A 27,148-nucleotide genomic window follows, 5' to 3' on the forward strand; every position below is an offset into this window, starting at 1 on the left:
ATGACGGCAAAAATGATGATGACGATGGTGATGATGACGGCAGCGATGATGATGATGATGATGAAGGTGATTATGATGACGATGACGGCAACAGTGATGACGACGACGGCAACTATGGGATGATGACGGTAACAATGATAGTGCTGATGATGATATTAAGATTATAGTGATGAAGAGGAGGCTGTTGTGGTTGTGGATAAAGATTATCAATGCGCTGATGATAAGGTTAAAGATGATGAAGAATATGAGGACAATGATAAAGATGAATGATGATCTATTATTGACTATTATTTCCAGTTTTCCCTTGACATCACCTCAACTCTTTTCTCAGAATACCTTCTTAGAATTCCGGGGATGCAGAAGAAGATACTTCGCGTGCAAGGAAGTATGATTCAGGAAAGGGAATTTCCGATTCCTAACAAAATCAAACCCCCAAAGCAGTCCAGGAGTGAGGATGAGCTTCGCATTCCTAGCAAAGAAGTCCGAGAAGTTTCTTTGCATCACATCATCCGCTCTGCTGACTGTCCTTATGCCGAATCCATCAAACTCCTCGAACAAACATTTAAAGACGCTAAAGAGAGGAATGATCCTGTCAGCGTAGAAGATGTGACTTCATATCTACAGGTAAGGCAGGCCCGTAGCCAGGGGGGCTTCGGGGGGTTCGGACGAACCCCCCCCCCCCCCCCACACACACACACACACACCCGGCTTGAAGGCCCGCTCAGAGCAAACAAAAATATATAACGTTTGGTTGGAGATATATGTCTTTAAAATGACTATAAATATCTTTTTTTATAATAACTATCTTTATTACTATCGCTATATGTTAAAAAGTACCCTATTTATAACAAGAAAAAATATTTTTGAATACAAGATTGATTGCCTAGTGTAATAAGGCGAGGAGAGGGGTATACCGGAAATTTGGTCCGCTTAAATGGAAATACCGAACCACCCCGCTCAAAATGCTGGCTACGGGCCAGTAAGGACTCCAGCAAATCCTGGTTACGCGCTTGCAAAATTAAAGACATTATCTCGCATGATCCCTTATGAAAAATTACCATGCTGAGCCACGAGTAAGGTATGATGAATTTTAGATTATTAAGATAGCAACGCAACAAGCTCGCCATCAAAATAACGTGACGTCCCTACTGATGACGGGATCTTGCCTCGTATCGTAGATCATCAGGGAGGCAGAGCAATGGTGTATCCAAAAGACTGGCAGAGAAATCATCTTGTGCACGTGTTCGGCAAGTGGCGCCGACCGCATCGTAGATCTCTGCGACAACATCCAGCAAGTAATCGTCGACGAGTGCGGCATGTGTTTTGAGCCTGAGACACTCGTGCCTATCACATGCGCCCGCGCCAAGCAAGTCGTGCTCATTGGGGACCACAAGCAGCTGCAACCTATCATCAAAGATAACGACGCTAAGCGCTTGGGTCTAGAGATCTCTATGTTTGAGCGCTACGCCAAAAAGGCGATCATGCTCAAGGAACAATACCGTATGGTGAGGGGGGTGTATGGTGAGGGGAGGTGTCTTGCAGCGATTCTATCACCTGGAGATCTCTATGTTTGAGCGCTACGCCAAAAAGGCGATCGTGCTCAAGGAACAATACCGTATGGTGAGGGGGGTGTATGGTGAAGGAAGGTGTCTTGCAGCGATTCTATCACCTGGAGATCTCTATGTTTAGCGCTACGCCAAAAAGGCGATCGTGCTCAAGGAACAATACCGTATGGTGAAGAGGGTGGTTGGTAAAGGGGGGTTTTGCAGCGAGTCTTTCGCCTGGAGATCGCTATGATTGAGCCCCTGGTTCCCTGACAAGTCTCCTCTGATAAATATGAAACCGACCGCTATTTATAATTCTAGTTATTATTTTTTTTAAGTTACCTTCAAAAAAACTTGCAAATAATTTAATTTTATTTATGTCAATCATTCTACCTTCATCTTTACTTATGTCCCCCACAGCATGCAGAAATCTGCCACTTTCCATCAGAACAGTTCTATGACAAGCTTCTGCTTACGTCTGCCACTGTCGCGCTCCGCACACCTTCGCCTGTCGACTTCTGGCCAGCGCAGGTGCTATATAGGAAGGACGTACCACGTGTGTTTTGCCACGTGGAAGGGTGCGAGACGTCTTCAGTGATTAAGACTCAGTACAGCAATCAGCAGTCCAAAAGTAACGAGAAAGAAGCGAATAAGGCAGTAAGTCTTTTTCTCTCATCATTCGCCACAGCATACTACCATTGCAAAGCTTAGTCCTATGTTTAAAACTAGAGCTTCGAAAAGGTGCAAGGTCGGCAAAGTCGGTTTTTCTGTTAAGAAAAGTAGCAAAAAAGCTGTACTGGCAAAAGTCAGAATGAAATACCCGTCGGCCTCGAGCTCCGTGGTAAAGACGTTTTAACCATAAGCTCAAGCGTTTTTCCACTCGCTTATTAAAAAAATGGAAATGCATGTGGTAATGGTTGTTTGACACTTGGTAATGGTTGTTAGACACGTGATAATGGTTGTTTGCACGTGGTAATGGTTGATAGACATGAGATTATGGTTGCTTGACAAGTGATAATGGTTGTTTGACAAGTGGTAATGGTTGTTTGACACGTGGTAATGGTTGTTTGACACGTGGTAATGGTTGTTTGACACGTGGTAATGGTTGTAAGACATGAAATAATGGTTGTTTGATACGTGGTAATGCTTGTTTGACACGTGGTAATGGTTGCTAGACACGTGGTTATGGTTGCTTGCTGTTTGTTGTTGCTATTTCTTCCACAAAATCAAGAATCTGTATTTGTTCTCTTCCTCTTGCACCATTTAGACCTATAATTATTTATAATTATATACTGATATCATTATTAGTGTAATGAAATCAATATAAAAAAACAGATTTATAACCAGGAACTAAGAGTGTGAAAATATACAAAAGAAAATGTAAACAAATGAGAAAATCATGTTTTTAAATAAGATGAATAAGAGCAATCTATTCTTATTCAATCTTAATAACTGTCTGCCTTGAATAGCCACCGCTAAACGTAAACCGTTCCCATATATTATAATTGTTTAGTTCAAAAATGAATAAATAAATGTAAATGATTTTGTTAAAGGTGCATGTTGCTAAAGTCCTGGTCAACAAGTATGCTGTGAATCATGGGGATGTGGTCATCCTAACACCTTACAGACAACAGCAGGTCCTCATCAAGGAGGGTCTCCACGCCCCGTACGACGATATCCAGGTGTCGACGATCATCAAGAGCCAGGGTGAGGAAGACAAATACACTAGATTATTATATGACAACGACTGCACGCGCACTGTGATTGGCTACCTGGTGGTCATTACTTTCCCATATTGCCTCAGCGGACATTACGGAATTGCTTTTTGCCCTACGGGAAATTTTCACGGCCAAAAATTCGATATGAAAATGTCATACAATTAACAACATACTAGCCTCGATCGTTCAGTCATGCCTCGCAAATTCCCGGTCGATACGCCAAAGCCTCTGTTTGATATTTGCCGTATTTACGTGACCTCTATCTCGGTTAGAAAGTAGTTAGTATTACCTTGAATGATACTGGATAAAAAAGCAAATGTTTAATATGTAAAGAATTCATAATCTACCATTCGAAGATCACCTCCGTACTTAAAGGAATCAGCGCCAGTTAAATACCATATTGTTTGATGCGATTAAGTGTATGTAGCGCTTCCTTTTACGGTTATGGTGAATTCATCGGAGAGCAAATCATATCAAAGTGGTAGAGATGTCATGAGCCGTAAACCCTAGAAGTTTCACCGAAACCCTAACACTGTTTTTCAATTGCTTGTCCTAAAGTCACAGAGATACGATAAAACTTCTCATCTTTCCTTTATTGCTTGTCCAGAAATCATAACAATACGATAAAACGTCACTACTCTCTGCCATTTCTTGTCCAGAAGTCGAAGAAATTCGATGAGACTTCACTACCTTCTCTCCCTGCTTGTCCTAAAGTCGCAGAGATACTATAATAATACGATATTACACATCTTTCTGTCCTTGCTAGTTCGTGAGTACAAGAGATATGATAAAACTTCTCATATGTCCGTCATTGCTTGTCCAGAAGTCAAAGAAACACAATGAAACTTAAGTACCTTCTCTCGTGGCTTGTCCAGAAGTCAAAGGAAGACAATAAAAAGTCAATACCTTTTTTCCTTGCTTGCAGGTAGTGAATGGGACTACGTCATTCTTTCACTGGTCCGCTCTCTACCCAAGGACGAAATCGAGGCTGAGCCGTCTTCAAAGTGGCTAGGTGACAATCTGGGTTTCCTGAGGGACGAACACCAGATCAATGTAGCGTTGACTCGCGCCAGGCGCGGTCTCTGCATTATCGGTAAGTATTTTTCTTCACTTTACATTATATGACTCGAGCAAACAAATAAACATGAGCTCTATTTTGCTTGATGGATCGTTGTGGCAAAGATAGATCATAAGGACTACGATTATGGCCATGACAAATATGATGATCGTTGTTATCGTAATACTGATGGTAGTTATGCTGATGGTTTCATAACGTGTGATGTGGATGATGACGATCAAGACGATGATTATGACAATTAAGATGACGATAATGACGCTTATGATGATTTTATGATACCAGTTATTGTGGCGATGGGGATAGAAGTGACAAAATACAATAATAATTAAGAATGAGGTCTTCAAAGCCGTAGCTAGAAAACTTTGTACAGAGGGGCAAGCCTCAAATATTTTCTTTTATTTGGTACGGGGCAGAGGCTATCTTCATGTCTTTTGTTATTCCCTGCTCTGCTAAGGAGCAACTTCCCGCGTTGGAAAATTCTCCTTGTTTACCGGCCAATAGTTCTGTTACGACCTTTGTCGTGTTGACATTGTCTTATGTAATTACAGGAAACAAAAACCTAGTTGAGCTGGATCCCACATGGAGCGCGCTGTTAAGCCACTACGAGCAGAGTGAGACAATCGTTGATGAGGCCTGGCCGTGGAACTAAATAAACTACGACAACAACTTCTACAGAGATACCAGTAGAAACAACATAAATAGCAGCGGCAGCAACAACAACCATGCAACAAACCCAGTTCAAACGCTGCTATCTGCCAGTTATCTTTTACCACTATTGCTAACTTTACAAAAGTTATTTTAACACTTCATGTCCATAGATCCGACTTGCGTGACAATGTTCAAACCTCGTAATTTAAGAAAAAACAGCTCTCCCTGCTGATACTTTATGAATAGAATATTTAGTTGTAGGATGAAATAAAACTCACCGCTATTCAAGCGAAAGTAATTCACAATTGCGTAGGGATACATAGCCTAAGAAACCATGCGTCACGCAAGTCGGATCGGGGGGTCTTAACCCCACTGCTTCTGGTACGTGACCTTCTATGAGGTGGTTGTCACTTCTGTTGCGTGACCTTCTATGAGGTGGTTGTCACTTCTGTTGCGTGACACTCTATGAGGGGGAGGTCACTTCTGGTGCGTGACACTCTATGAAGGGGAGGTCACTTCTGGTGTGTGACATTCTATGACGGGAATTCACTTCTGGTGCGTGACACTATGAGGGGAGGTCACTTCTGGTGCGTGACACTCTAGGGAGGGGAGGTGACTTTTGGTGCGTGACACTTTGAAGGGGAGGGAACTTCAGATGCGTGACACTCTATGAGGGGGAGGTCACTTCTTGTGCGTGACACTATGAGGGAGAGGTCACTTCTGATGCGTGACACTCTATGAGGGAAGGTCACTTCTGGTTCGTGACACTCTATGAGGGGAGGTCACTTCTGATGTGTGACACTCTATGAGGGGGAGGTCACTTCTTGTGCGTGACACTCTATGAGGAGAGGTCACTTCTGATGCGTGACACTCTATGAGGGGAGGTCACTTCTGGTTCGTGACACTCTATGAGGGGAGGTCACTTCTGATGCGTGACACTCTATGAAGGGGAGGTAACTTCTGGTGCGTGACACTCTATGAGGGGAGGTCACTTCTGATGCGTGACACTCTATGAGGGGAGGTCACTTCTGGTGCGTGACACTCTATGAAGGGAGGTCACTTCTGATGCGTTACACTCTATGAAGGGAGGTCACTTCTGGTGCGTGACACTCTATGAGGGGAGGTCACTTCTGATGTGTGACACTCTATGAGGGGAGGTCACTTCTGGTGCTTGACACTATAAAGGGGGGTCACTTCTGGTGCGTGACACTCAATGAAGAAGAGGTTACTTCTGGTGCGTGACACTCTATGAAGGGGAGGTAACTTTCTGTGCGTGAAACTATGAAGATAGGTCAATTTTTACACTCAATGAAAGAAGGTTACCTATAAAGCGTGACACTATGAATGGAGGTCATTTCTGGTGCGAAACTTATGTGGCCTATGGAAATTATTTTATATTTAATTTCTACATATTCCCGGTTTTGCAATCATCAGATGCACTGCAAGTTTGGGCAGTTTTTAAAATTTTTAAAAAGTCAAAAATTATTTTTATAGAATAGTTTTAGCTATAGAATAGTTTTTTTAACTAAGCTTTTAACATTTAAAGTTGTAGTTATGTTTTTCATCTACAAAAGGAGGCTAGAATTTACCGCTTGTTTCAACATTTTGTACATTCCCTGTACATTTTGATCCAAAAACTTACAGCATAGTCGATGCACGAAGGCGAAGGATAATTTACTTAAAAGTTCATATTCAATACATACAAATGTTATGCAAAACGCTCGATATACTTAACTTTAGAGTTACAATGCAATAATTGAGATTACATCGCCAAATCATAGTTAAATCATGGTGTTTAGAAAAGGTGTTTAGAAAAAAATCCAAATCAGGATCCAATTCAATACGCACAAACAGGTTACGGATAATGTTTTATATACTGTAATTTAGAGTAAACATAATTAATTTTGCGACTTTCCAACTTTCTAGCATGAACTTACAAATTTTGACCTTTGCTTGCTACTTAAAATGCCCGACATAACAATGCATCATAGGAAAGATGAGCTGGCCTCTTTAATATTATACAAGCATTTTGGTCACAAGGCTGGAGGTCCGAATGTACCCTACCACAAACAACCAATGTGTCAGTTTAATGCGAGAGGACGAAATGAGTCAAGTTATAATACATCTATTATAATTGAGACCCCACATGTCTCCTTTGCTTAACTACCTAATCAAAGCTTGTAAGATTCATTCAATCAAAATTGTACTCAATAAACTTTCTTTTTTTTTTTTTACTGTTTCTTTTATTGATACTAACAACCTGCACAGGCAGTCACTAGAGCACTTATTTCAGCCGTAGTACGTTTTTTCATTCGTAGCTTTTAACTCCAATATAATAAAAACAAAAAGCAAATTATACAGCTTATGAATCAGGCAGGAAATTTCTTCGTCAGAAAGGGTTTATTTTCATTGACATATTTTTTCGTTGATCTCTGGTGTGACGGGCACAGTCTTTCGGTGTTTTGGTTTATATTTGCCACTCAAAAAGTCACGAGACTTCTAAGTGTATGTCGCCTATTGAATAATGATAATAATAATCATCATCAGTTTATTATAACCCTTGATTGTAGTCTCCTGGACTAAATTACATGGGTGGTCAGCTTTTGGAACATACACATTTATAGAAGTTGCGAAATTGCCGTGGCTGTAGGCAGCCCAGAAGCCGCACAAGGTATTGTTTGTGTTTGATTTACCTAATAATAGCTAGTTTTAATTCCTTCATAACATTTTTGCTCACACGTTTTCTTTGAATCTTTAAATGTAGCTTTAAGGACATTTTTCGAGCGAGAGGTATTTCAAGTCAAGCTAAAGCGACAATAAAAATACATTGTTGAGTACAATGCCTACAATTGTACAATGCCTACAACAGTACAAGTCGATCCGAGGCTAGCCCATCCCCGTAACACGCTCATCTATAACTTTTTTGCCTGTTTATACATTTTCAAAGTAAAAGCAGGATGTGTGGCTTATGGATGTGTATGTTTAATTTTGCTTTCAAACAAGAATAAAGAATAAATATGCATTTAACCACAGGGAGACCGATGCGCGTTAGTCTAGTCGTAATAAATATACCCAACCCTGCTGGTGAACGAGTCACGTGACACAGTCCTGGTGGAATTGTTGAGCTCACAGCTTCTATTTCCCGCCATGCCTCGATACTCGTAGTTGAACGAGTAGCACGCGGGATCGCCCAGGCACCACGTGAAACACTCCATCAGATCACTCACGAGCTGCGTGCTCGTCACGTGGCCATGGAGTGCAAAGTCCAAACTTGATATGCTTGCGATCATACTTTGTGGGGAGCGCAAGGTGTAGCCTAGACAGGGAGAAGGACATTGTAAGGCGATAAGTGTAGCTTGGACGTGTAAGTGAAGGGGTGGAATGATGAATATGGTGATAAGCCTTTGGTGGGCTTGGCCACATGGTATCTATGCTTGCCTACACCTTACTCTTGCATATGGATGGCGTGACATACCTGTCTATCATATGGCTTGCGTGACATACCTCTCTTGCATCATATGGATGGCGTGACATATCTCTCTGGCGCATAAATGGCGTGACGTTTCCTATCTTGCATGAGGATGGCGTGACATACTCTCTTGCAAATGGATGGCATGACATACCTTCCTTTCAAATGGATGGCGTGACATACCTCTCTTGCATATGGATGGCCTTAGGTTGCTGCATTTGACGTCATTCCATAGACCACTCCTCACGTACAGCTCCACGCACTTCTCTTGGCCTTCGTAGTTGTTTGGCTCGCCTGAATTCCAGTTTCTAAACGTCAGATTGCAGTTATCAGTCCACCGAAAACTACCGTCGACCTGGAAACAATAACTTTGTTATAGCGGAGCCAGCGCGGCCGTAGGCCGCGCGCGGAGCCCCATAGGTATAGAGAAATGCTCTATAACTAGGCGACTCAATTTTTGTGGACAATGACGTCATTGTCACAAGCTGCCAGCCAGCCGCGATCTGCCTCGGCACAGGCCTCCAGAGCGCGCAAAACAATATGGCGGATGAGTATTTGTGCCCCTCTAAAAAACACACGAAAACTGACTGCAGAAAAGCCAAGAAATGTCGAAAAAGGAGTGCTTGAAAAAAATCATTCGTGGGAATGCTAACCACGGATATGAACTTGTCTAATTATGTACAAAAGACTGTGTAAAAGCATGGTTGAAAGTTTTGAAGAGTCAAGTCTTGTGCTCGAGTCAAGGTCAGCTGAAATGTCAGAGTAAGCCACAAGATAAAGAAAGGAAAAACAAGGACACCTTCTCTGACAATTGCACCTATGTATTTGTTTTTGCACTGGCAGACGTAGGTAAGTTATTATTATTGTTAAAGTACTTAGTAAAGTGCTTATTAAAGTACTTAGCGGAACGATCTTTCGGAGATGTTTTGTTTTCAAACTTTGAACACCTTTTTCATTGTTGAATTTAATTTACTTTATGTACTTTCCTCAGGGAATAAATATTCTAGGCTGTATTTATCAAATTCTATCTCTAAATCTGCCATTCACCATCTATCATAGGATAATTATAACTACTATTCATGAATAAATTGAGTATAAGTTGCCAGAGCTGTCAACTCTGTGACAAGATTTTGGACCTTATCATAAACCTAATTTTTGTGAGAATGTTCATACATTTTCTGTATTCATCCGCATTGGCTCTCTTGGTTTTTTTTTCACATATTTGCTGTGTTTCATTCATTTTTACAAGATTTCTGTCCGAGTTTGGTTGACAGCTATGATATACTAGAAATAAAACCAAACGTGAAGGAAGTGGAGAAATGGTTTCCTTAGACCTTAAAGAAATTGAGAGCTGGTCTCCTAAAACCCTAAGTATATTAGTAATTTGTGAAAAACAAAATATATTTGATAAACACTTGAAATTTAAATCGACTATTGGGGGGACTTATGTTTTTCATAGAAACGCTTTGCGTAGATAAAAAATTGCCAATTGTTAATCTACGTCGGGCGCGTTTTGCGTAGATAAACAATTTTCAATTGTTAGTCTACGTCGGGCGGGGTTCGGCTAGATAAACAATTGGCAATTGTTAATCCCGCGCGAAGCGCTGCGGGACTGGGATCACATGTATGCGCGCGCGCATAGAAACGAGAGGGACCAGCGCCGCGCCCCCCAGCCCACAGCGCTTCACCATGGCCGGGCGGGGTCCGGGTGCGCTTCGCGCAAAAGAGATCGGCGACGCCGGGCGGGGTCCGTGTGCGCTTCGCGCAACAGGGGCTTGCGTGCGCGCATAGAAATGGGATAACCCGCGCCACGCCCCGCCGCGCCCCCCAGCCCATTCTCCGTTGTTTTTTGTATGCCCAGCACTTGCCGTTCCGGCGGCGGCATACCCAACGCCAGCGCTTGCCGTTCCGGCGGCGGTATACCGCGCGAAGCGCTGAGGCCTCGTGGGAGTGGGGTCGCTTAAAGCGTTTGCTTACCTCCGGTAGCGCCTCGTTTGCCGTTCCGGCGGCGGTAACATGTGGGAACCTTGCAATTAGACCCCCGTCTGTCCTGTAGTATACCGAGCATTCGAAGGATGAAGCGCGGAAACGATTACTGCGGGTGGCTAAAGGTCGGCCATACAAACACGTGTGGCCAGAGGTGCATAGACACCTACTGCAAGGTGCACCTCCAAAGGCTCCGTAAGGGCAGCCCTCTCCCCGTGCCGTGCAGGATCTGCGGCATAGGGACGCAGTCGGAGACGCGGTTGTGTCGCCCCTGCGGAGCAAATCGTGTAGGGCAGAGGATGCGAGGCACCGAGAGGCGCGCTCGAGAACGGTTCGCACTCGTCCTGTCTGATATCGTAGCCCGAGATACGGGCAATTCGAGACTGGGTGGCACAAGGCATACCCAAACACTCGTCCCGCCGGCTGCGATACGGGCAATTAGAGACTGGGTGGCACAAGGCATACCCAAACACTCGTCCTGTCTGATGCAGCAGGGCTGCGACACGGGCAATTAGAGACTGGGTGGCACAAGGCATACCCAAACATGGACGCTTACATAGAGGAGGTTCTCAATAGCATGCCTGACAAAGAGGCGCCCGCAGTACTGGCAGGGCTGGTCCAGAACATCCTGGGCGAGGGCATCCCCAAGGATGTCAAACACAAGCTGCTTAAGCCGCTCGTACCGGCGAAAGCGCGGCCAGAGGAAGTCTGGAGCGAGTTCGACCCTTTGCTGCCGGAACGGCGGAAAAAAGGCCCAGAGGGCTTAGACCCCGAGAAGTACTATTCTCTCTTCGTCGGCGGCGCCCATCTTCGATTCCCAAGCGTGGATGCCACTCTGCGGGGCCAAGACATAAGCGCCGGTGTTTACCAGGAGATACGAGATTTTGGTGGAGCAGGGGACATTGCTCCAAAGCCGGTTATGCGGGGGCCTGATATTAATGACGATGGCTCGGTGTGGTGGGTCTCGCACGAGCGAGAGTCTCTTCGGGCAAACGCAGTTTTGCCACCGGTGCTTGAGATGGTAGACCCTGACCGGCGTTACAGACTCTTTACGGTCGTTGGTAAGGCCCCCGCAGAGCCATTGGCGCCAATCACGGAGGAGGAAGGGCGCTCGGAGCACAAGATTGGTGGGTCGTTAGTCAAAAGAGGGGACCAAATCGCAGTCGGCGCCCTGGAAGGCATCGATGCGGGTATTTGGGAGAAAGGACGAGAGTACCTCGTCTACGTGAGATACGAGCTTCGCCCTTTACCTGAGCAAAATGGTGAGCCTGGGCCTATGTTTGAGCGAGAGGGGGGTAACACCTCCGCTAACTGTGTTGTGAGTTATGTTGCCGACTTCTTGAGGAATCGCTGCACCTCGCACTCCCTCGGTCTAACCAAGACACGAGGCAAGATCCTCAAGCGGGTAACGTTCTGTGGGACTAGGGGAAGTACAAGACTAAGGCGAGGGTCACTATCCCTTGCCACAATAACCACGCCTGGGCAGAGCTTCAGACCGAACCACCTGCGATCACAAGCGTCCACCGCCTAGACTTCGAGGCTGAGGGGGAGCTTCGTTAGCTATGTCAGGAGAAGGCTCTAACCAGTGCCGCCACATAAACGCGCGAGGCAAAAGTGCGAGAGGTGCTCATTCGCTTTATAAACAGGGCGATCCCCAGAAGCACGAGGATCTGGCTGTGCGGGCGCGTTATAGTCACGCACGAAGGCAAACTGTACCGATCGGGACAGGACAGAGCGGCTATCGACAGGGCGTTTACAGACGAGACAGGACATGATCCTCAATGGCTCCCTGATGATCACCCAGCCTTCCAAGAGTACACCGAAGCTACGCACTCGATGGGCGGCGCAATAGGTTATCGCTTCAAGAAGTCGACCCAAAGAGAAAACATCAGGCCAACGCCTCTTAAATACAGGGACGTCTGGCGAGCGGCGCAGGTTGAGTCCAAAGTGTGGAATAGCAAGGAAAACTTAGGGGCGCAGCCTCATGCGTGCGACGTACCTAGGATGCGAGGACAGTGTCTTCGGCGGCGCCTCGGACGCCATTGATTTGGTACGGAAATACGGCTTCCCTACGAACGTGTGGATGTTGTGGGACGGCCATTGAGCGAGGTTCTTCAACTAACCGGGGTCATTCAGCTGACCGAGTGGGAGTTCTCTGAGGCCTGCCACCCCTACACTTCCGGGAGGGTAGGGCAGCACTTTGAACAAAACGAGGGCTGGATCACCACGCCAGAGCTCAAGGACCTGTTAGACTCGGGTGACCTCGTCATGGCCACGGCAAGGGAGGTGTTGTACAGCGTCGGAAAAAAGGACTCCATCATATTCCCCCACTCCAGCGCTTGCCGTTCCGGCGGCGAAGACTTGCAGTATCCTGAGGGTCGAGATCTCGCTGTCCGTTTCGTAGGTAAGTGCGCTCGCCATGGCGACGATTCCTCGATCGTAGTTCGCCACCGTGAAGAAGCCGCGTATCTGACAAACCTCCTTGCGGGCACCGACCACTCACTTAACTTCGAGCATGCCGACGGGGCTCATCTGATCCAATACAAAGACGGTGTCCGACGCTCACACTGGTACCATATCAGTGCCTTCGCCTTGGCGTACACAAACATAGCGTTGCGACGCATGTTGAGGCGGATTCCTCGCGAAGACGTCCTTCGGGTGTGCACAGACGCCATATACGCAAAGGCGGTGCCCAGTGGTGTAAAGCTCGTGGAGCGAAATCCGAGGTATGGAGAGTGGCGCCACAAGAAGCCTGGGTTCGAGTGGCGGCCCGAAGCGGCTTGGGGTCCGAAGAATTCGGGGAGCTTGGCCAAGGAGCCAAGCACTGGGCCGAGTCTGCCGTGCGATCTATTGGCCGCAACCTCTGCAAAGATGTATCTAGCCGGCCAAGGAGGATCGGGGAAGACCGAGTGGGCGGTGAGCATGTTCCGCGGCCGCAACGTTGTGGTGCTCACTCCCGAGAAAGACCTCGCCCACGACCATCGCAATAACCCGCGCCTCGCGGTGAAGGCTCAAACCTACCACCACTACCTCTGCATACCAGCAGAGAAGCCGATAGAGTGGAAACCTTCCGAGCTGGGGCACAAACTCGACCGTCTCGCAGGTGTAATCATCATTGACGAGTGCTGTAAGGTACAGAATAAAGAGCTACGCGGCATCCTAGAGTATCTCGCCACGCGGCCGTGTCAGGTAATGTGTTGTGGCGACTATTGGCAGGTCCCGCCCTGGGGAGATAAAGAGGGGCCTCATGATATGCTCGAGGAGTGGGCACAAGGGAACATCCGCTGGTTCGAGTCCGACTACCGCTGCCTGTGTGAAGACTGCGGAAGGCCGTACAGTACATGCGACTGCGGCTCTGCCGCGCCCTCCTCCAGGCTCCACGACATAAAGGACCGGATTTGGTGTCGGTCAGATTCCCAACAGCCTGAGGTGTTTTGAGAGGAGTGGGATGGGGTAGCGTTCGACGCGGCGATCGAGCAGGCCCACCCAAGCGATATGTGGGTGTGCTCGACCAACAAGATGGGGGCTCTTGTTCAGCAGCGATTGGTAGAGCACCACAGAAAAAACCACCCCCGAGTGCCAGCAACCATCCGCTTTGACCCCGATCCTAGCGTCGCGCATCGTTATCGCAAGCAAGGGCGGCCAGTGCCCGTGCCAGGCAAAAGGGGTGAGAAGGTCGACGCATACAATGGCACGGTAGTCGAGGTCCCTCTCGACGCGGTCCTTAACGGGCTTCCCCTCGGGTGGAAATACGCGGGCTGGGGAACCGTCCACCGGGTGCAGGGCAAGACTATTCAGACTCCAAGACGTCTGTTTATCAAAGACCACAACTTAGAGGGCTGGATCACGAATGCTGTATACACCGGCATCTCCCGCGTGCGGCACGCCGACCAGATAGTCCGCGTGATCCCCCCCGATAACACCCCCCGGTGCCTTGGCTCCCACAGAACTGCAGGCTACGCCCAGTAAAGAGCTCATTACAGCGCGAATCAAGCGATACGCTGTAGACGACAGGCAAAAGGGTCGCACAAAGTACACGGGATCGCACCACGTTCTAACGGTAGACCACGTACTCAGGATGATTGCTGACGCGGAAAAGAAGTGCACGGTCTGTGGCACTCAGCTTCTGCTTCAAGGGTACACGAAGAGCCATCCCAAATGCTTTAGTATCGGCCGGCTGGACGACAGTCAGGATCACTACAAGTGGAATGTCAGACTCACGTGCCTTAGCTGCAATAGAAGGCACAAGCGCTGATCACGCAACGCGCAACTGCGAACGCGTGAAGCCGTGCTTAGAGTACGCCGTGTAATACAACACTGGCTGTCCGGGCTCCATAACCCTTATTAGTATTGGGTATGCCTTGCTTGTCCACCACGGGTCCGTCGCTCGCCGTCGGCCCTTGTCCTGGAGGTCTTCCTCGTTTACGGCGATGTACACCCCCGTTCCGACCTCTAAGGGGACCTCTAAGGGGGGCTTTTCGGCTTTGAGAGGCACGCGCCTCAGCTTTATGGCGTCTTTAGGCGCAAAGCCAGTCATGCGAGTCTTCGTTGCGTTTATGTCCAAGACGACGATTGGCAAAGCGGTAACCCACTCGCGGTTTGTTTCGCCGGATGCAAGCTCCTTCGAGTACTGCGCACGAAATAGGCGCTGTGCCAGCCAGCGATGGAAAGGCTCGGCGAAAGCTTGGCTCCTGTGGTGCCCTGGCTCAGCCCGTCGGACCTCCACCCCGTGGTCTGTTAGGAGCTTTGTGGTAGCACCGTTGAACTCCGTGCCGTCATCAACCATGAGGACTTTAGGCCATGTGAGAGGTCCCTCTGCATAGATGTCAGCGAGTTCGCTGGAGACGACGCGCTTTTAGTCCTCAGTGGGCGGGCGGCTTTATATCGTGAAGCAACGTCAACGACAGTCAGGGCATACTTGTACCCGCGGTCGGTTGGCAAGAATAGCAAGTCCGACTGGTGGATACGGTTTGGTATCTGCTCCGAGAAATGGGCGTAGGTAGTCGGAGGAGGGGGTGTCTGTGTGTAGCCCCCGACGGGCTGGGAGCTTACCCACTTGCGCACTCGGTCTATGGAGGTTGAGCCCTTGAGTTTGGCATGCAGAGCGGTCACTCCATGGAAGCCACCTCTGGCGTAGTATGTAGGACGAAGGAACGCATCGAGTTCTTCGTCGGACATGCGCTTCGCCGCCATTATGTGTCGGCAATGTATTGCAATACATTGCAAGAGAGCGAGAGCTCGAAAACCGAAAGCCACTCAGAGAGCGCATCAAAGCCAACTTCAAAAAGTGCGGCTTTACCGTCACCGCTATCGGGTTGGCCGTAGCGACGACGATCGCGGCCATTGTGACGTCGCTCGGCAAGTCGCTCTCCTCCGTGGCCAGAGGGGTCGGTAACGGGCTTAAGGCTATCGGGAAAAAGCTAGGCGAGCTTCTCCCTGGGCTAGTAGGCAGCATCGCGAACTTCGTGTTTAAGGCTGCAGGAGAAGCGGTGAAATTCCTTGGCGAAAATGTGTGGCTGCTCATTCTAGCCGTAGCCGCGTTCTTGGTTCGTCGAATGCAAAGCAATCATCGGAACAAGTAATACGCCGCGGCCACCGCGAGTGCCGACAACCCCGCCTTGAGGGCGGTATGGCCACTCTTTTCGCCCGGTCCGGGTGCGCTTCGCTTAGTCATGCTCTCGGGTTGGCCGTAGCGACGACGATCGCGGCCATTGTGACGTCGCTCGGCAAATCGCTCTCCTCCGTGGCCAGAGGGATCGGTAACAGGCTTAAGGCTATCGGGAAAAAGCTAGGCGAGCTTCTCCCTGGGCTAGTAGGCAGCATCGCGAACTTCGTGTTTAAGGCTGCAGGAGAAGCGGTGAAATTACTTGGCGAAAATGCGTGGCTGCTCATTCTAGCCGTAGCCGCGTTCTTGGTTCGTCGAATGCAAAGCAATCATCGGAACAAGTAATACGCCGCGGCCACCGCGAGTGCCGACAACCCCGCCTTGAGGGCGGTGTGGTCACTCTTTTCGCCCGGTCCGAGCGGTGTCATGCTGCGCATACGTGAAAAGGGGGCAGGCGCCGCGCCCTCTGCGTGCACTTTCGCAGGTGCGAAAGCCTTGCTTCGCACCTCGCGGTCGGTCCTCGGATCAGTCACGTGTTGCACCCTAGGATGCCCACCGGACATGTTTTGAGCACCGACTGGCTTTGTCTCGGTGTTGATCGCATTTGCGCCGAGCGTCATGGAGTCTGTGGCTTTCTGCAGTTTATTGTTGTAGCCCGACCGAGCGATCGAGACTTCCTAGCCCTGCTTTTGTCAGCCCCTCGCCTTTGGGAGGCGCAAACCAGCTATATTGCACGCCCCCGTGGTCGTCGTTGCGTATGAAACCCACCTGCTTCCCACTATTGTACGTCCCACCTCGTCGCTAAACAGATTGAGGTGGCTCGGGTACTCGTCCGCCGCCGTGTCGTAGCCACGGATCACGTGCACGTTGCGATACCCCTCCCCCGGGTAGAACACAAACACATCGCCTAGCCCGTGGTTCCGCCCGCCTTTCCATCGGAAGTCCGGCTGACGCGGCAGACCGAACTCTATGCATAGACGCTCGAAAGCGGCTTTCTTGTAGAGGTTATCTTTTTGCATGGACGGGCTGTCGCCAGGCAGGGGGGCGCCGAGCTCGTAGAGTATCCTCCGCGTGGTAAAGTAGAGATGAAACCTTAGAAATCCCCTGATGACAGAGGGGAGCGTGGCGAAAGAGGGGTCGGTTAAGGACACCCCGCATCCGGCGGTTGCGCACCAGACCGCAAAGTTGAGTTGCTGTGGCCAGCACCAATAGGAAGGCTCCGATAGCCTTGTGCGTGACCACTGTCTATTTGAATATTTCTCGGACCCTAGTCGTGAATGATTTGTCCTCAGCCACGTGTATCTCTAGCTGCGCGAGTAGTGGGGTGATTTCTGAGGCCGTGCTCTCCACGGGGGTCGCGGGTACGGCGTAGAGCAGGCCTCTGCGAGGCCGCCCGAGGGTCAGAGACCTAGGGAAACCGGGTTTTGCATGTTTGACTTGTTCGGCTATAGCGTGTTTGATATGTTCGGCTATAGAGGCTCCCGCCGCAGTTGCCACCTTCGTCTCTTCCGCCCCTGCGAGCCCCCTCGGCTTCGCGGCCTCCTCGTTCAGCATCCGCCAGCCCTCCCAATCCATGCTCAGTCCTATGAAACACGAAGGCGGGCTGTGTTCAACACAATGGTGGTCCTACATAGTGTGCTCACCAAAGGCGAACAGACGCTCTACTTCGAGCGGCCGATAAGGCGCCCTCGCTTTGTGGCGCTCCGGCACTGCTCACTGTTTAACAGCTGGTATAATCTCGAGCGGGAGCATCAGATAACGACTGTATCCGCCCTCCCGCCCATCGCTACCCTGCCACACGGCCGAGTCCATCGTGGAAACGATCAACCGCGCTGAAAGCAAGATTCTGACCGCGAAGCTGGATCCCCCCACCGGGGAGATCGCGCTTATGTCCAGTGGCGTTGCGTTCCTGAATGCCGAGCTTTGCGCACTGTTTGGCCTAAAAGCTAAAGACAATCAGTTGGGGAGCGGGGCCTCGCACTTCCCTTGGGGAGGGGGGCACTTAAGGTGGCTTTGCCGAAAATAGAGGCCCTCTACATCTGCTGCGATATCTTAGATCGCACGCAATGCCTCTCCTTAGGCAAGCCTTCAAACGTTCTTGCTTGCCTAGAAACCCGCGGGAGACCGCACGAGAAATTCGTCTATGGACCCGACATCCCCATTTGTGTCGCAGCATCTTCCTCTGAGTTTGTCCCAAGTATCCAAATATGGGTCAGGGATGACTGCGGTAGACAGGTGGACTTTAAGGGCAAGCCTGTTCGCCTCGTATTAGAGCTGACCTAGTTCCGACATAACAGACATGGCAAACAGCGACGTTAGCGGTGGTGCCATATACCCCTCGCTTCCCAGTGTTTGCCCGCAAACGCACATGACGCGGGCGTCGGCGGCGACTTGCAAAGCTTCCAACTCCAGAAAATATGTGACACTCAGGCGGTTCTAGACAACGAGATAACGCATCATCGACAGGTGCGGAAAAAGTATAAGCGCGCCTTTGCCGTTACCCATGCGGTGTCTGTGGCATCCGGCATCGGTGCAGGGGAGCTTTCCAGCTCCGGGGTAGGGGTCTCTTTGAGTGGGATGGGGGTTCTGGTCGGCGGTCCGCTGGCAGGGGTCGCTGGGCTGGTCGGTGTCGTGGGCGTAGGCGCAGGGATAGTCTCTAGGGGTCTTACGAGCAGGGTGGCTAAACACGAAGACACGGTGGTTTTAGCGGAGAGTAAGAAAAACTCGATCAGCGAGCTGCTCTGTAAGGCTCTGCAAGACGGGCGTATCTCAGACGAAGAGTTTCGGCTAATACTTCGGGGCAAGAGAGATACTACACGCTTAAGGCCGCTATCAGAGCTCTACACGGCCTCGCATCGCGTGACAAAAAAAGCCCCCCGGGGAAGCGCCTTGAGACACGCGAAAAGGTGAAAAAGGGGCTGCGAGAAATTCGCGAAGAGTTCGGGAGCGAGGTGTTCGAGTAAAACTCAGGTTTAAACGCCACGCTAGCGGCTTCGAATTTACGGCCGAAAAACGGTTATTCTGCGCTCCGTAGTGTGGCGGTCCAATCTAATGCTCGGTATACTACAGGACAGAAGGGGGTCTAATTGCAAGGTTCCCACATGCTACCGCTGCCGGAACGGCAAGCGAGGCGCTACCGGAGGTGAGCAAACGCTTTAGCGACCCCTTTCCCACGAGGCCCCAGCGTCTCGCGCGGTATACCGCCGCCGGAACGGCAAGCGCTGGCGTTGGGTATGCCGCCGCCGGAACGGCAAGTGCTGGGCATACAAAAAACAACGGAGAATGGGCTGGGGGGCGCGGCGGGGCGTGGCGCGGGTTATCCCCATTTCTATGCGCGTGCGCAAGCCCCTGTTGCGCGAAGCGCACACGGACCCCGCCCGACGTCGCCGATCTCTTTTGCGCGAAGCGCACCCGGACCCCGCGAAGCGCTGAAGCGAAGCGAAGTTCGAAGCGCTGCGGGCTGGGGGGAGCGGCGGGGCGCGGCGCGAGTCCCTCTCGTTTCTATGCGCGCGCGCATACATGTGGCCCCAATCCCGCAGCGCTTCGCGCGGGATTAACAATTGCCAATTGTTTATCTACCCGAACCCCGCCCGACGTAGACTAACAATTGGCAATTGTTTATCTACGCAAAGCGTTTCTATGAAAAACCAAAGTCCCCCCCACTATTCTGGAATTCTGTTTTGATTTAAAAAAAAAGTGCACATACATATTAGGACCTTGAGGATCTGTTATTACCTAAAAAATATGCCTTCTTTTTATACCACCTACAATATTTTCAATAACCCTGGGTACCTCAATGTTTTCTTACAAACCTTAAAAAAAGAGTTTTTTTTCTCATGTCACAATATAATGTGATCCAAAAGTAAAATTCAGGCTTCATAGAAAGCCAAGACATCTTTTTTGTAGAGGAGAAATTTGCTCAAAAGCAATGGTTTTTTTCCTTCTGCAGCTTCTCCTATAAAAGCTTTCAACCTCTGGCTCATCAGATCATAGAGCTTTATCAGACAGCAAAGTTCATTTTTCATTTTCATTCATTTTCTGTAATGGGTATCATTTCAGTTGGGACTATTTTTAGTTTTAGGTTTTATGAATTAGGTTTTTTGTGGTATAATATTTGTATCCTGTTTTTAGTTTTAGGTTTTTATGAATTAGGTTTTTGTGGTATGATATTTGTATCGTAAGGAAATCACCAGTTTTTTCTTAAATGCTTTTCTCCAAACTTCTTCAGGTAAATCTCAGCCAGAGATTCTGAAATCAAGCTGAGACACAAGCTGCTGGCTAAGAGGCATGACCCAGGGCAGGATGTACATATAAGGCATTGGCATACCTGCCAACCCCCAGACTTGAAAAAACGGGAAATTATTTTAGGGGGGAGGGGACGGGGTACGGGATGAGGGGGGGTGGGGTGGGGATAAGCAAATCACAAGAGTTTTGCTCGAAGATGTGTGTGTTCCTTTGTTCTCTTATTGTTTTTGGGTACCCTGTGATGAAGCGAATGAAAAAAATTATGAGTAAAGACTGTTTTCGAAAAATTCATTCAACTTTGTAACAAATATTCAGAATATTTTATTCAATCGATAAAAGGAATGTAGAATCTCAGTTTCTATCTATTTGATAAAATGATAAAATGGTGAAAACTTTGATCGAAATTTTCGAGATGTTCCCCCACGAGAACTCTTGAGAACTTTCGAAATAACTTGTGTTGCATTACTTTTGGGTAAAACACTATATTGACTGGACTAATGGTTCGATGTAAGAACATCAATTTCAACTACTTTTTGAGATGCCAGCATTTTAATTCCATCATATCCTGACCACAGAGCGCCTTAAGATTCTCTTTGATGAGCCTTGAAGTTTGTAGCCGGCATGATTTACATACAACGCCAACTTAAAAACTCGCGCAAAAACGGCTCCAAAGTAGAGCCAAATTCTCAACAATTCGCGCGAAAAAATGGTCAAACTTGATTGGTCCATATCTGCAAGCATTTCAGTATTGCGGGAGCAGTCCTGTGGTCTAGGCTCATTCTCGAAAAACCTGAAAACGTCATAATTTGAGTACAAACTATAAGAATTGCATAACTTTGTGGATAAAATCCAACTTTTACTTAAAAAAACATCTCGACTTATTAAAATTTGGTCATAAACCGGGAGATTTAAGGTAAAATCGTGAGACAGGGTGATTTGATAAAAAACCGGGAGTCTCCCGGTAAAACCGGGAGAGTTGGCAGGTATGCATTGGTATTTAATGTAGGTCACCAAAAATTAACACATTTAAAGTAACAAAAAGTAAGATAATATTTGAATGGAGAAATTGTTCTAAAAATATGAACCAGAGTTATAAAAGTGGAAAAACCTAGTTTTTTTCCAAGTTAGCCCGACAGGTTCTTGTATAATGTGTGGTTAGTGACATTTAGTCTATTAGTTTCATAAATAGTCTCTTGCTATTACAATGACTCATGGTAAAGTAATTGAGGTAGTATGTCATAATATATGTCATATTATCATAAAAACAAAAACAGGTATCCTATATGATTCCTTAAGATCATATTTAGAACTATTTAGAAATCAATTTTCCTATTCTAACCTATTTCAAATTATAGGCTAAATAGATGCTTATAAAAAGGATTCTAATTTGATTATTTTAGGTTAACAGGTTCATTATAGGTTCTTATATGTGGTTCTTAACTGTATAATAAAATAATGTACTCAGATTTTTTTCAAATATGTTGGAGTGCTTTTAATCCACCCTTAGCAAAGTTACATTTAAAAGCACAATAGCACAATATTTGAATTGCTCACTTTAAAATTTACACAAGAGAAAAAAAATGATAAAGCCCTATCTTTGCAAGTTAAGTAAAGTTATTTAAAAAAGTAAAATGAATTGGGACAGTACAGGCAGGGAATGAGTACTTTTACCTCAAATCCACTATGATAGTGTGATTTGCTGAAAACTTATTAATGTATAGGAATTTGATATGTATTAGTTTATTTTTTTTAATTTTGAAGAGAATAAAATAGCACCCAGTTTTTTGTGAGGAACTTTAATTGATCCTCATTTTAAAATAAATATGACCTCCCTTCACACCTGAAAGCCTTCCTTGTTAATCAAAGCATAAATTTATTTTGCTAATTTTGCTGTATCAGTTGTCTTTCAAGTATAGTTCAATTAATGATGTCCTTAGTAATGTCAATAAATACTTTTTTTACCTAGAACAAAAAACATATTTTGTTCTAGGTATTCCCTAGGAGGATTGGGAGGACACCTTTTAATAATAATTGCAGTATTTATAGAACATGCAATCTTTATATGTATTACATATGGTGCCGTTTTTGTGGGTGCTGGAACATGATGCATAATGAAAGTGCAGGGAAGGGGGTTCTACACAAGTTTATCTGAAAAAAGTCATGCTGGCTCCGCTTTTAGGCAGTGCCTAAATCTATATATTTATTCTGCGACAGTAAAATGTCGTATACTGGTATACCGCCGTAAAACGATAGAATTCAAAAAGACCATCTGGGTATGGTCGGTACAACACATATTCATGAGTCGCTGCTGGTGGTCGCGGTCCCTGGTCGCGGTCATTTATTGAGGCCTTTAATCGCATTTACTGGTGGCGGTCTCTGACCACATCTATCGCGGTCATTAGTTGCAGTCACTGATTGGAAACTTTATCAAACGTTTACCTTTGACAAGCCAATCCAAGCGCTTGGTCCATGCAAAGGACGGACAAACGTGTGGTACACAAAGTCGAGCTCTGATTGGTCGGTTATCTTGATCAATTCTGATTGCGTAGCTGCGCAGTCGTCACGAGATTCCTCCCAGGACTTCTCGGCCACTTGGATGCGGTAGCACTGATCGCCGTATGATTTCCATCCCGCCCCACACAGTTCGTCATCTGTACGGTGTTCGACAAGTTTTATATCTCAAATAAATAACTATCAATACTATCGATATCACTATGACCGAGGTAATATCACTGTCCGAGGCAATATCAAAATGACCGAGGAAATATCTTTATCACCAAGGCAATATCACTATGACCGGGGAAATATCACTATGACCGAGGCAATATCACTATGACCGAGGCAATATCACTATGACCGAGGCAATATCACTATGACCGAGGCGATATCACTATGACCGAGGCAATATCACTATGACCGAGGCAATATCACTATGACCGAGGCGATATCACTATGACCGAGGCAATATCACTATGACCGAGGCAATATCACTATGACCGAGGCAATATCACTATGACCGAGGCGATATCACTATGACCGAGGCGATATCACTATGACCTAGGCAATATCACTATGACCGAGGCAATATCACTATGACCGAGGTGATGTCACTATGACCGAGGCGATATCACTATGACCGAGGCAATATCACTATGACCGAGGCAATATCACTATGACCGAGACAACATCACTATGACCGAGGCAATATCACTATGACCGAGGTAATATCACTATGACCGAGGCAATATCACTATGACCGAGGCAATATCACTATGACCGAGGCAATATCACTATGACCGAGGCGATATCACTATGACCGAGTCAATATCACTATGACCGAGGCAATATCACTATGACCGAGGCAATATCACTATGACCTAGGCGATATCACTATGACCGAGACAATATCACTATGACCGAGTCAATATCACTATGACCGAGGCAATATCACTATGACCGAGGCAATATCACTATGACCGAGGCGATATCACTATGACCGAGACAATATCACTATGACCGAGGCAATATCACTATGACCGAGGCAATATCACTATGACCTAGGCAATATCACTATGACCGAGGCAATATCACTATGACCTAGGCAATATCACTATGACCGAGGCGATATCACTATGACCAAGGCAATATCACTATTACCGAGGCAATATCACAATGACCGAGGCAATATCACTATGACCGGGGAAATATCACTATGACCAAGGCAATATCACTATGACCGAGGCAATATCACTATGACCGAGGCAATATCACTATGACCGAGGCAATATCACTATGACCGAGGTAATATCACCATGACCGAGGCAATATCACTATGACCTAGGCAATATCACTATGACCGAGGCAATATCACTATGACCGAGGCAATATCACTATTACCGAGGCAATATCACAATGACCGAGGCGATATCACTATGACCGGGGAAATATCACTATGACCGAGGCAATATCACTATGACCGAGGCAATATCACTATGACCGAGGCAATATCACTATGACCGAGGCGATATCACTATTTATTATATGGCTACAATGCTACGCGCGCTCTGATTGGCTGTTGAGGGGGCTGGAATCTTACGATATTGCCCGTGGGCAGTTTTGGATAGTTTTTCGCAGCGGGTTTTGTTTACATAGCGGAGTGAGTTTGCGAAAACAAAATCGACCAAAAAACTAAAACTTGTGCTTGTCACAACGATGAAAACAACGCTGAACGGTGAACAAACCAAGTACTTTAATCTTTTTGCTTCGATTTCCATTCATTTGGGCCCAAGGATGATTCTTCTTTTTTACGTCTGGAGGGCTCTTAAAAGCAACATTTCTTCACTCCAAGGTCTGATTTCACTCTTTTACATTTTTTAGTTGACCTTGCTCGAGGGTTTCTTGTTTTCCCGTCTTTTTGAAATCGATCGATAAACTAATCGATATTCGCGCGAAAGCGAAAGGTGATTTGTTTTTTCGTCATTTTAATTTTTAAGCCTCGTCATTTTAGTTCTTAAGACGGCCTGCGGCCTTGGGCCATACATTTAAGACCTCAGTCTGATATTACTCCGTACAGCCCTCGCGCTCTGTTAATAAGTACCTTATTACACTTTATTTTCGCGTCACTTTAATTTTGCGAATTTCACGATTTTGAAAAATTCCCGTGACGTCACGGGAAACCACTCGTCCCGGTATTCAAACTTCCTCAGGGTTCTTGTGTCTTGAAATGGACCATATTGATGAACATATCACAGAGTACAAAGTGTTTAAATCGGTTATTTCCATAGGTAGATGTTATTGTTTACAAATATCAGTATTTTTTGTGAGGGTTTTGTTCATTCCCTATTATACGGAATCCTACTATTTCTAACGAGACTCTGAAAGAGAACACAAACCATGTTTGTATGTATATCGCAATATAGATAAGTCATTAAAAGCTACCACGTTGGCCCACAGACCCGTGAAAAATGATTATGATTGGTGTTTCGTTACTATGGTAATTTCAGTTGTTAAAGAAAGGCGATCATTAATCATTTGTGATTCAGGGATTTCAAAACAAATGGCAAAGGCTAACATATCATGAGGAATTTGTTTAGAAGAAACAATAGGCCTGAATTTAACTGTTTTTTTTTAATGGGTAGTCGCGAAGACAGTGCCGTCACCATTATCTTTCTGCATGGAAGGAAATTATACTCAAGAAAGAAAGTAAGATATATTAGATAGATAAGATAGATTAGATAAAATAAATAAATATTCTGTAATTTTTTGCTTGAGTTTTCATTTTTCATTGTTTTCATTTTAAAAACTTATCATTAAAGTGAACATCTTTTATCAGGGACACTTCCCTGCTTTAATTAATCTTTTTTTTCTCTTTTCTTTTTTTTTTTAATTTTTAGTCCTACGCAAATATCACATGCATTATTCAAACTGACCATTTTTGCTAAAAGAAAAAAGGCGTAGAAATTATTAAAGTATTAACAAGAGCTTTATTCAAAACATTTTGAAGGTCATATAACCTTTTCCTGTGCAAAACCAACAAAAATATCGGTTACAATATAGTCAATGACAAAAGAGAGATATTAAACAAGCCCTGATCAATCAAAGCGAATATTAGCATATCACCGACAAAACAATTAACGTATTTTTGATAGGTTTTGATCAAAACACCGAAAATCATATCTAGTAATAAATCTGTGATATCTAGAAGGTTTATTTTTAATACAAAATTGCAAATGTTTAAGTGTGAAAAGGGCCGCCATGAAAGAATGACAAAAAAATCTTAGCTGTGAAGAATTTAAAATGCCATGCTGGGAAACGAAAGAAATACGTAAAAGTAGAATTTTTCTGGAATAGGATGAACGCTGTATTCCTTATAGTCAATTTTGTACGACGCTCTTTCCAGGTGGGCAAATTTACCATGAACCTATTCATTTGTACACTAAGGTAAGAAAAAAAGAACAAAAACAAAAACAATAAAATCATAATCATAGTCATCTTTGCTTAATCTAAAAAACTGATGTCGTTTCTTATTATCATTAAAAAAGAACTTACCGTTTTGCATCCATTCTCCATATCCCATGACGAAGTATATCCCAAAAATGAAAACCATGAAATTCATATTCTTTTCCTCCTCTATTCCCTTTACCAGCGGTTCATAGGATATTGCAGTATTCTTAAGGCATTGCAGTCTTTGATGTAGATTGCATGTGAGGAACTAAATGTTTTATCCGTTTCCTGTGGGTTATTATACCTAGTGTACGCCAAGCGCCAATAAAATGTGATTACCGGTGTTCGGCGCCAAATCTCATTTGCAAACAATAGCTTGCATGGTAAAATGTGTGGTGTAAACTCTAAAGTAGACACTTAATTGCTTTATAGTAATAAAAAAGGATTTAATTTTAAAAACAATCTTGTCTATCTCGTCGCACAGAATACAGCACTCGCGTTTAAGCGGTCTACTTTAATAACAACATTCTCTGCTTATGTGTTTGTGTTTTTGTTAATATGTATTCTTTTTCAGGTCTATTCAATCTGTTATTACAGAGCACGGTTTACGGATTACGCAAATGGACCAGCGTATAAATTTTACTGCTTTCAGACCTTAATCCAGCTAATTTATTTTGTGTCAAACTTATTGATAGATCGCGGTAAATGCCCTTTTAGCTACAAAGTAGATTTTGAATATCTTTTGGTTCCCAACGCAATATCTAATCCTTTCTGTCAAATATGGATCACTTTAATAGGACACGAGGAAACATAATGTTTGTAGTTTAATTTGAGTTTATTCAGATCGGTTTAAACTACTATATGTATACAATACCCAAATTACAGTCCATGACAAACCACTTATCTAACACA

The 27,148-nt window shown here is 46.0% G+C and overlaps 2 protein-coding genes across 5 annotated transcripts in view; one reads left to right on the top strand and one right to left on the bottom strand.

Annotated features, from left to right (window-relative positions):
* The window catches only part of LOC5501869 (helicase with zinc finger domain 2), a 66,357-nt gene extending 59,139 nt beyond the window's left edge, over positions 1-7,218 (top strand). For all 4 annotated transcript variants that reach the window (XM_048732824.1, XM_048732825.1, XM_048732826.1 and 1 more), the window contains 6 exons: positions 332-624; positions 1,179-1,505; positions 1,965-2,201; positions 3,098-3,251; positions 4,188-4,355; positions 4,889-7,218. In XM_048732824.1, coding sequence (XP_048588781.1) covers positions 332-624; positions 1,179-1,505; positions 1,965-2,201; positions 3,098-3,251; positions 4,188-4,355; positions 4,889-4,989 — 1,280 coding nt within the window. In that variant the 3' untranslated portion in view covers positions 4,990-7,218. The remainder of the gene's footprint in view (positions 1-331; positions 625-1,178; positions 1,506-1,964; positions 2,202-3,097; positions 3,252-4,187; positions 4,356-4,888) is intronic.
* On the bottom strand, positions 7,209-26,602 carry LOC116615050 (galactose-specific lectin nattectin). Its single transcript, XM_048732828.1, has 4 exons — positions 26,342-26,602; positions 22,733-22,944; positions 8,641-8,812; positions 7,209-8,304 (listed from the first exon to the last, which is right to left on the bottom strand). Exons 1-4 carry the CDS (start codon positions 26,406-26,408, stop codon positions 8,042-8,044), a joined length of 714 nt encoding a protein of 237 aa, XP_048588785.1. The 5' UTR covers positions 26,409-26,602; the 3' UTR covers positions 7,209-8,041.
* Positions 26,603-27,148: the final 546 nt, after the last annotated feature.

Source organism: Nematostella vectensis, chromosome 9 (genome assembly GCF_932526225.1).
Source record: "Nematostella vectensis chromosome 9, jaNemVect1.1, whole genome shotgun sequence".
In the NCBI taxonomy this organism is placed as follows: domain Eukaryota; kingdom Metazoa; phylum Cnidaria; class Anthozoa; order Actiniaria; family Edwardsiidae; genus Nematostella; species Nematostella vectensis.